The sequence below is a fragment of the Prosopis cineraria genome, unplaced genomic scaffold (genome assembly GCF_029017545.1).
Source record: "Prosopis cineraria cultivar Desert tree isolate PC_DT_omini unplaced genomic scaffold, ASM2901754v1 PC1, whole genome shotgun sequence".
In the NCBI taxonomy this organism is placed as follows: Eukaryota; Viridiplantae; Streptophyta; class Magnoliopsida; order Fabales; family Fabaceae; genus Prosopis; species Prosopis cineraria.
This window is the reverse complement of record NW_026555332.1, coordinates 11237562-11248153: the sequence shown is the minus strand read 5'-3', so window position 1 is coordinate 11248153 and position 10592 is coordinate 11237562. Positions and strand designations below refer to the sequence as shown.

Below are 10592 nucleotides of genomic sequence, written 5' to 3'. Positions count from 1 at the left end.
ATTCCCTTATAAAACCATGTTCACACTTATGGGTATAATCACATGCACCTGAGTCCACCTTAAGACCATGTTCCTCTAAAATCTCACACCCTAATCAGTGATCCAACCCTTGTTTTTTTTTTCTTTCCTGATACAAAAAAAACTAACCGGTGAGTCCAACTTTAATCCTACATTCCCCTCAATTTGTCTTAATTCTAAATTGTGAATATTTGATAATCTAAATTGTCATGTTCTTGTTTTTTTATTTTTTAAATATTTGAGGTGTAATATCCATTTCTTTTCCATTTTCAATTATAAATAAATAAAACTGATAAACTTAATTTGTTTGATAGATCCCCGATAAAAAAAAAATACTAGAATTTAGACAAAAGGAGAGAATAGTAAAAGTTAAAAAAAATTGCAAATTCAATTCCTATGAAACTTGAATTTCATACTTATTTTTTAGACAAAATTTACACCATTTTAAGTTAAAATAGGATCAATTTTTAAAATTAAAAATTATAAAAAGTATGTTTATTTATATTTTATTATCATTAAAATAATATATTTTAAAGTCTAAAACATAAATAAAATAAGATTTAAAACCTTCAAATTCTATTAAAAATAAGATTAAAAAATTACATTGTCAATTTTTTTTTTCCAGATGACTGACCATAACACTTGGGTGATGATTTATGTATAATCTCTTTATCATCATAATATTTTCAATTTTATTCTTTTGTTTTTATTTCCATAAAACTTAACCTAAGTATGTAACCTAAAAAAAAAACAATAATTGAATAATTCAGTTTGTAATGTCAACTTCAAAATTTTGTCCCTTCATTATCATTAAAACACATGTTCTAATTATGGTCAGCAATATGTTAAGTTTGATTTGATGTTTTTTGTTGTTGTTTTTTTTATTTTTTAATTTTTTCAATGATGGAAAGAAAGACTAACTTGAACAGCTAAAGGATAACATTAGAACTATTTTGTCAATTGACAAAACTAAATTAAAATACAATTTATATATAACGAAATAAAAAGTCCACCTTTCCTACTACATGAGCTAAAATTAACTTGGAAGAAACAAACCAACCAATCCTAAACAATTCCCTCATGAAACCATGTTCACACTTGTGGGTATAATCACATGCACCAAAGTCCACCATAAGACCATGTTCTCTAAAGCCTCACACTCTAATCAGCCTTCATTGAATCCAAAATGAATCACCTTTCTCTGTAATACCCTCAGTTTGTCTTTATTTTAATTTTGATTAATATATTTTGTTCACGTTCTTTTATTTATTTATATTTTGAGATTTGAGGTGTAATATCCATTTATTTTTCGTTTTATTTAAATTATATTAAATAAATATATAAAAATGATCAATCCATGGTGTTTGATTAATTTGACCATAAAAAATATTGAAGCCAAATCAAAAGGATTGCTAAAAAAAAAAATTGATTCCAATGAAACTTGGTTTTCATGCCAATATTTGAAACATTACCTATACCAATTTTTAAGTTAAAAACCTGATCAATTTTTTCAACCCGGCAATTATAAAAAAATTACCTTTATTCACATTTTATTGAAAAATACTTAAATATTTATTTTTATACACTTAATATATTCCTGGGAAAAATCAAATATGAACAGGTAAATTTAAAGTGTTAAGAATATTGATAACAAGAATAAGAATTTATTGTATAATAAATAATATATAAAAATATATATGCTTTCATTTGATAGAAAATAAGCATCTCATGCATATAATATTTAGTATATAATTTTTTTTCTATGTTTTTTGAGTGAAGATTATATTATATTCTTATTAAAATATTAAATTTTAAAATCTAAAACAAACAAATAAAATTAGATTCAACACCTTCCACTTTTACATGGACGGTTGAGATTTTCTTTGCTATTGATCCAACACACTCAGATCTGGCGGCTGTCACACATGGTGACGTCACAGGACCATTCAGTCCCGAAACTACTGAATCAGTGAATCTTCACTCTCTCTTACTCGTTGGCGCTTCCGGGAAACTTCTTCAAGGGCCACTGGTAGACCCGAGCAATGCCCAGTTGCTTGTTTGACCGCAACACTATCCCTAAGTCCGAACAAAGCCCTTTATCTCTCTCATTCGATAGCGTCGCGGAAATTCATTTCGACCTCTTTCACACGATCACACTGTCTCTGATTTCTCACTCTCACCCCTAGGATTTTCTATCGGATCATGTAGTTTTTGATTAGTGGCTTCTTGATTCTAATTTTGGATCCAAGGAGTGGTTTTTGTTTGTGGGAAATCTGGAATTTCGTTTTTTTCTTTTTGTTCGGGATTGAATCGAAAATGACGGTGGCGTCGGATTCTTCTCCAGAGTGTTTCAGCCGGATGATGGCTTCGATGCCGGGGTTTCGGTTCCATCCTACCGATGAGGAACTAGTCATGTACTATCTGAAGAGGAAGATGTGTAGGAGGAAGCTGAAGCTCGATGTAATTCGTGAAATTGATGTCTACAAGTGGGATCCTGAGGAATTTGCCTGGTATTTGTTCTACTCTCGAAATCATCTTTGTTTGCGTAGGCGTTGACTTTGGTTTTTTCGGTGGGGGTTTGCGGGTCGTTGGTGTTAGGGTTTGGGTTTTATATTTTGTTTGTTCGGTTTGATATTAAATAGGGTATGAACTTAGATCTTCTTGTCCGTGAATTTTATTGTGTAATATGTTATTGTGGTTCGAATTGGTTAGAATAGGAAGCAGTTGAAGCTTAAATTATTGTTTATTTGGCATGTGATTCTGCGAATGCGTTTTGATCGTTTGGCGTTTGGATGAGTTTCTATTCCTTTGATTTGACTGTGATATCAGATTGATAATTAGTTGCTAAATTTGATGAACAAGGCATTATCTGGGTGTGTTCAGACCTCTTGCGCGAATCACATACCGACAAGCATTTTAGTTTCCGCACAAATCTCTCGACATAAGTACCTGTTGGAATGTAAGGTTATTAATGGATTTCTGATTTTGTTTAGGATTGATATTGTGTGCAAGACAACCGTTTATGGAAGTCGTGGTTTGGAAAAAGAAGTTGCGGATGTCTTAATGCTTGAGAATGTTAGATACATGCCCGTATCTCTCTAGCCATTCTGTCCTTATTTATATCCAACATTAGCTTTTCTTCTTTGTGTTTCATCAGCGTGAATGGTGACTTTTAATTTCGAATATTTTTTTACCCTTTAATATGATCAGTTAACTTTGTTTGTCAACCTTCTCGTTTGCTTATCTGCTTATAATTGGAACATTTTGTAGGGCAGTCAGTGCTGAAAACTGGAGATAGGCAATGGTTCTTTTTCAGCCCTAGAGATAGAAAGTATCCTAATAGTGGCAGGACTAATCGAGCAACAAGATATGGATACTGGAAAGCAACAGGAAAAGATCGTAACATTACCTACAATTCTCGGACAGTTGGGGTGAAAAAGACCCTGGTTTTCTATAGAGGTAGAGCACCACATGGTGAGCGAACTGATTGGGTTATGCATGAGTACACATTAGAAGAAGAAGAAGTTGCAAGATGCCAAAATTTTAAGGTGTCATCTTCAACTGTCCCTTCTGCTTTTTCTAACTTTTCTTTTTTGTCTTTTCAAACTCATATTGATAGTGAAAACGTATTATTTACTAAACTTTGTGTTTTAATATGAAAATTATCAGGACTATTATGCCCTTTACAAGGTGTTCAAGAAAAGCGGACCTGGTCCTAAAAATGGTGAACAGTATGGTGCGCCATTTATAGAAGAAGAATGGGGAGATGATGACTTTGTAGATGTTAATGTTAATTCAGCTGATGAGGCTCCAATTTCACAAGTTGATGAGGGTCCTTCTGTTCACACTGGGACTTGTAATGGTCAAGCGCAGCCTTTGTTTGATCTTGACCTTGATGAGGTCTTGAAAAGAATGATGGATGAGCTGGTTCCTGACCTGCCTTCACTGTGTCCTGCCTTACCTCAGGTTCGTTTCTGATGGAACCTTCAGAACTCTGGTTTTGTTTATGCATAAGCTGCCTATCCTTCTCAGTTGACAGAAATGGGGAGGAATAGGTGGCAGAACAAATATTTAGCTGAAGCATGTTGTAAGAGAGAAAAAAGAAGTACAGCAATGATTCCTGGTTTCAAAATGCCTACTGGTCTCCTCCCTTGGAAAATCTTCCTTTTTTTCTCTTCCCGTTCATTATGCCTAAAACCCATGAAGAAACCAAATCATTCTCTCTTCTCTATTCACACACACTGTGAGACATTTGACCAAACTTTGTTATTATTTCTTCTTTTACTAACATAAACACTGTAAATTGATTATCACTGGGTCCATCATTATCTCAATATTTGTTCTTTTTATTGTATCACTTCAATTGTGGCTTTTTTCTTTCTTTTGTGGTTGCGGTGTTTGTAGAAAGGTGATTTTATTCATCAATTTTATCTTCGTTGCTCTGATCTTGGCATGACTAATGTAGGCTAACATTCCATAAAAGCCATGACATTGTATGGACTTTGGGCAGGTAGAAAAGAATATTGTCTGGGATTGAGAGTATATGTGATGTGCTTTTGGTCTTCCGCTTCACTTGGCCAAGCCATTTTTTTCTCTGAACAGCTTATGATGACTTTACTGCTACATGTTAATTTCTGGCATGATGTCATTTAAACATAATTTAACTTGCAGTTCTCGTAATTCAATCATTATTGGTTGCTACATTATTTTATTTGGCATGATTGATCATTAACTCTGTTTTTTATGATCATCCATTATAGGTTCCTGCTGAAGATGTGCTCGATCAAATTTCAAAGGAAGTGACAATTGCAGAGCCAATCAAAATGTTTCATTCAAGCGGTCATTGCTATGACCCTACCCAATCAGCTACCGCTCACATGCATGTTTCAGAAGCACCTGAAGTCACTTCTGCTCCCAGCGTTCAGTTAGAGGAGCCTCTCTTTCACGAGGATGACTTCTTGGAAATGAACGATCTCATTGATCCTGAACCAGCATTGCCAGAAATAGAAAATCCTGTGGAGAACATGGAGTTTGAAGATGGATTAAGTGCATTTGACTTGTTCCATGATGCAGAGATGTTTCTTCGTGACATGGGGCATATTGACCAGGAAACTGTTTCACATCCTTATGTGAATACTTTGGAGAGTAATGTTGTGAATCAGCATTATCAATCTCTACCCCTTGGAGGCAATGCGGATCAAAGTTGTGAACTCTGGATGCGTCATGAAAGTCACATCATGAGTCCAACAGAACATGCTAATGTTTCTTTCTCTTCGTCAACCTCAGGTACACTCATCAGCGCCACAAACAGAGTTGGTGGTTTATCTCAACTCCAAAATAACGATTGATTTTACTATCTTTGACTTAAATGGAGTTGCGAGCTTCACATCTCATTTGTGCTGAACTCTTTGAAGTTGACTGCTATTGGTTGATAGCCTGCTGATGCATGGCAGAAACCTTCCTTGACTATTAGTATTGTGGCGTCTTTGAGAGCTTTCGATTCTAACATTAATGTGACTTGAGCTTGTTTGAAGTGGCTGTTGTATAAAAAAAAAAGAAAAGAAATAACATATAGACTATGTCTAATATCTGCTAGTTTCTGGTCATATGTATAGGTGTGGTTTATGAATCTGCCAGCTTGCCTACTGAAGGTAACCGTAATCAAAGTGGCAGTGTGAGACAAGTTCCTACAAGTAGACTGTCTTCTGCTCTCTGGGCCTTCCTTGAGTCAATACCTACTACTCCTGCATCAGCTGCAGAGAATGCAAATCGGGCTCTTGAGCGGGTGTCTAGCTTTAGTAGGGTGAGAGATAATGTGAAGCAGGCAAGCATGGCTGCTGCCGCTGTTGCTGCAGGTAATGAAAATGCGATCATGAAGAGAGCAGGTAAAGGAAAGGGAATCTTCCTTTTCTTGCCGGTTCTTGTTGCTTTATGTGCCTTTTTATGGGTTTCTATGGGAACTTTGAGACTACTTGGGAGTTCATTCCCTGACATTTGAATCTGAATCCCTAGTTTTGCTGCTATATGTCGTATGGGATCCTCCAGATTCAATGAACAGACATATATTGTTCTAACATATTTAATAATTGAAAAAAAAAAGAATTTACCCTTCTGTTTTGTGAATATCGAACTTGAGAGGAGAGTTTTTTTTTTTTTTTTTTTTTTTCCTTCAAAAAATCCTGAAAGACTGTTAAGATGAGAGAAGAGCTTCTAGGTAGATGAATACTGGGTAACTGCAGCAGCCATCACACAAATCTTACTTATTTAGGCTTTTAGCTTGAATGACTTCAGTTCCTTTATCGGTTCATTTATTTTATAATGTATTTATTTGTTTATTTATTAGTATAACACGCCAATACTGATTTTGGACAAAGAATTTATAAATAATCACATTCTTGTGAAATTGTATATATAGTATAGTGTTGTTCCTCTCTATTGTAATTTTAAAATTTTATTAACTTGTTTAAACTTGTATATATAGTATAGTATCCTTGTTGCTTCCATTATATTTTGTGCAGGTAAGTTGCAAGTAATCGATGGGATATTTGTTCGGGAAAAAAATAAAGTAGAGATATCATATTTTTTTCTGTCGAGGTTTTTAATCATTGTTTGTTATTAAGTGGTTTTTATCTATAAATACTGAGTTTGCATCATAAAATCAAATAATTTAATAATTTTTACGCACTTGAAAAATAGGAAAATGTCATTTTATATAGAGAATTGTGCCATACTCTATATTTTAAAATAAAAATGTCTTTTTATAGTGTAATTTTTTATGTTTTTTATTTTTGGGAAAATTAACCAACATCTCCTTAAAATTTCAGTTAATTTTTGAATTAAGTATTTATAATTTATTTTGTTTTAATTGAGCTTTTACAGTATGATCTATCATGTTTAGTAATTTTTTGAATTGAATTTTTCTTTAAAAATAAAATGAAGAACTTCTTAGAAGTAATTACACATTTTTTATACATCAAAATTTATATAATTAGTATATGTATTCTAAATAATTAAAAGTAATTGAATTGTGGAGTATAACTATAAATAGATGTGAGGTCAACGAAGGGAAAATGGTAAATGACTGAAATTTGAGTGAAAGTAACTTAATATAAATTTTTTATTCTTTAAGGAATTTTTTTTTATATTTTTAAAATTTAAAAATAGATTCTGACTACCATTTATAAGTCCTTGTGGTAGGCTTGATTGTATAAACTAATATTACATATTATAGCCCTCATTAGATTGAACTTCTTATTAAGTATTTTGAGAAAAATTGCAATAACATACCCATTGATACAACATTGGATTATTTATGCAATTCAAACAGGATATTTGGCAGCCCTTAAAGCTTGTAAATACCAAATAAAAACATGAAATAATAATAATAGTGCTTAACGACGACATTGAAGGGATGTTTCAATGAGTTGATGCTAAAGCCAGTAGGAGGCTTTGTATATTCTGTTCAAGTTTATTAGGTCTTATCATTTGTGGTCATCAAATAGACCAGGTTCTTCGATGTAATGGCCCATTATTTTTTTTTCTTTTTTTCTTTTTTTAAAGAAGAATGACAGTGAAGTATTGAAAGAGAAAACTAATGATAATTTAGTTAGTTGGATTTTTTTATCTGAAAAGTAAGTTCCAAATCACAATTCAAAGAATTGTAAATTTTTAAGAGTTTCACTTACGAATAAAATATTTAAATTTTAAATGCAACTGTTAGTTTGTATTTGATATTTTTCTTTATAATTGACTAAATCAATATTTGTAATTTATTTTTTCAAAAAAAAAAATGTATTGGGACCTTACTGTAAATAATACCCTCTAGAACTTTACTACTGCCATTCTCCCTTAAAAGAAGAAGGCTAAAACAGTTGTTTTGTTTTTGGTACAATTAAACGCAAATGGTATTGATTACTTGGCCCAAGACATAACATAATTTTTGCTATCAGATATTGGATAAATTAAACCTTTTTTGTCATGAAAGGAATTTTTATATTAGTGTGATATCTTGTTAACATCGAACACATTTTCAAATTCATCAAGGTAGTGTTTGGGTTGATTGAAATGACTAGAATTTCAAATTATTAGGTACAGAGAGAATTTAAAACTTAAAAGAAATTTTAACAAGAAATGGATTAGTATAAATTTTTATGTATCTAAATGAGAGATTTGGACTGAATTCAAATCTGAATTCTCGTTGATTCAAACGTACCATAACTTAAAATCACACATTAAGCTCTTTTGACAAAACAATATTAGATATCATTTTCAAATAGAAATGTTAGTATCTTGGATTTTCAGGAACAAGGACGTTGAGAAAATGAAGAGAGACAAGAAGTTTATAGTGACAATATGAAGTTATTTGACTCCGTCAGACGATTTCAACTGCAAATGATGATTAATATATTATATAAAAATAGAATATGCAAGTGTTATAGTTTTATTATTATTAATTTATTTTGATATTATTGTAAACTAATTTTTGATCAATTAAATTTATATTTTTTAAAGTTTGTATTATTTTCAGATTTAAATTCCATGCAACTGCACGAATTAATTTATATTTTCTGTTGTAAAAAATGACTTAAAACAATAATTATTGCTGTCATTAATGAATATGAATTAGCACCTATAAGGTATTTCTTAGCAAAAACAATTGATCGATGATTGACTATTGTCAACTATTGCAACACTATTAAATAAATACTTACTCAATATTTAATTACTCAAATTAATTTATATATTTTTGCTTACTTAGCAAAAAGGGGAAATAATTAATTATGTCACAAAGAGTGAATATAGAGAGATTTTTTCAAAATTTAACCTCTAACCTAATCCTTAGGAAAGGGAGATTTGCACCCATATACTCACATAAGTATGTCAACACTAGATAAAACTAGGAGTTTAATAAAACTATGTTTTGGTTGGCAAAAAATATAAAAAACGCACACACACACTGTTTTGAACTAACATAAACTTGAGAGTTGGAGCCCACTAAAACAATTTTTTGGGCCAAAGCCCAAACAAATGGTTGTTACTATTATTTTTTGCCGTTTTTTTTTTTGCTAAGAATGCTAAACAAAATTTTAACACTACTTTCATTTTACTATTTGTTTTAATTTTTTATTGCTTAATTAAGAAAGTTACACTTTTATATTGTAATTTTTTTGAAGTTAATTTGAAATTCAATTCAAAGAAGTTTTTTTTTCTTAAAATTTGTCCTACCTAAACAATCCTAAACTTTAAAATTTGTTTTTTTTGTAATTAATCAATATTTGAAATTCAATTAAAAGAATATTGAATTTAATTTGGTCCCATTTGAGGTATGTGATCATGTCATGTTTTTATATTGAACTTAGGCATTCTTTTAACGAAAACAATCATATTCATCAATGCCACGTCAGGCGCTAAATATGGTTCCATGTTTTATTCCAACATTATTCCATTTCAAGCAAGCATGATATCTTAGTATATTTTCTTAACATATATTGTTTCCATAATCATTATTATTTAATATATTAAATGCACTTATACTAATTGTATTTTGAAAAAAAAACTTATATACTTAAAATACTTGTTTTTAATCAAATCAAGACATATATGTATCTTTTATAAATTATTTAATGTATAACGAATTCTTATTATTAATATTATTAATATATTAAAATTTATATATCTTAATTTGATTGAATAAAAATATGTTAAGGATATAAGCCTTTCTCTTCTATTTTATTGTTGGTCACTAATTTTGCCAACATTTCACCCACAAGGGGTCTAGCTGTTTAGTGGACCTAGTCAAGTCATCCAATCCAACGACTAGCCCCAACACGCGCTTTTTGTAGTATTTTTTTTTTTTAATATTTCTCATATAATACGTATAAGTTTATGATTTTCATGCAAACTTTATATGATTTCAATTTTTCTAACCTTATTTAAAATTTATATTAATTTTATTATCTTTGTATCATATTTAATTTATATATAAAATATATGTCGGGCCATATATATAATAAAATAAATTATATATATATATATATATAATGTTGAAGTTTTTAGCAGAGGTTAATTGGTATAAATCACTTTTAGATATGAAACGACATAAAAGCTGTTAACACACCCAACGTGAGCTCCCACTGCTCAAATAACATCTGGAATATAATTAACAATACAATCCAGCAACCAACTCTGAAAATAATACTCATATTTTCATTAACCAAGAGCAACATGCTTGTGCAAATCAACCCTTAACTAAAAGGTGATATGAACCAAACCTCAAACTAATAATTTTTTTAAAATAATAACTATTAAAAAATAATTTTTGTAAGCCTAAATCAATGAATTCATAATTTCATCTTACCATTTCTTTCAATTTTTATTACTTAATTTTAAAATTTACACTTTTATACTGTAATGTGTTTAAATTTAATTTGAAATTCAATTCAAAGAAATTTTTTTTTCCTTAAAATTTGTCTTGCCAAAAAAATCCTAAACTTTAATTTTTTTTTGGTAGTTAATCAATATTTGAAATTCAATTAAAAGAATATTAAATTTAGTTTGTATGTGATCATGTCATG

General features: G+C 30.5%; 1 protein-coding gene across 1 annotated transcript; it reads left to right on the top strand.

The window, feature by feature from the left end:
- The first annotated feature begins 2070 nt into the window (after positions 1-2070).
- Positions 2071-6130, top strand: LOC129293642 (NAC domain-containing protein 17-like). The gene is made up of 5 exons (XM_054931712.1): positions 2071-2518; positions 3280-3566; positions 3688-3984; positions 4779-5304; positions 5634-6130. Exons 1-5 carry the CDS (start codon positions 2335-2337, stop codon positions 6014-6016), a joined length of 1677 nt encoding a protein of 558 aa, XP_054787687.1. The 5' UTR covers positions 2071-2334; the 3' UTR covers positions 6017-6130.
- Positions 6131-10592: the final 4462 nt, after the last annotated feature.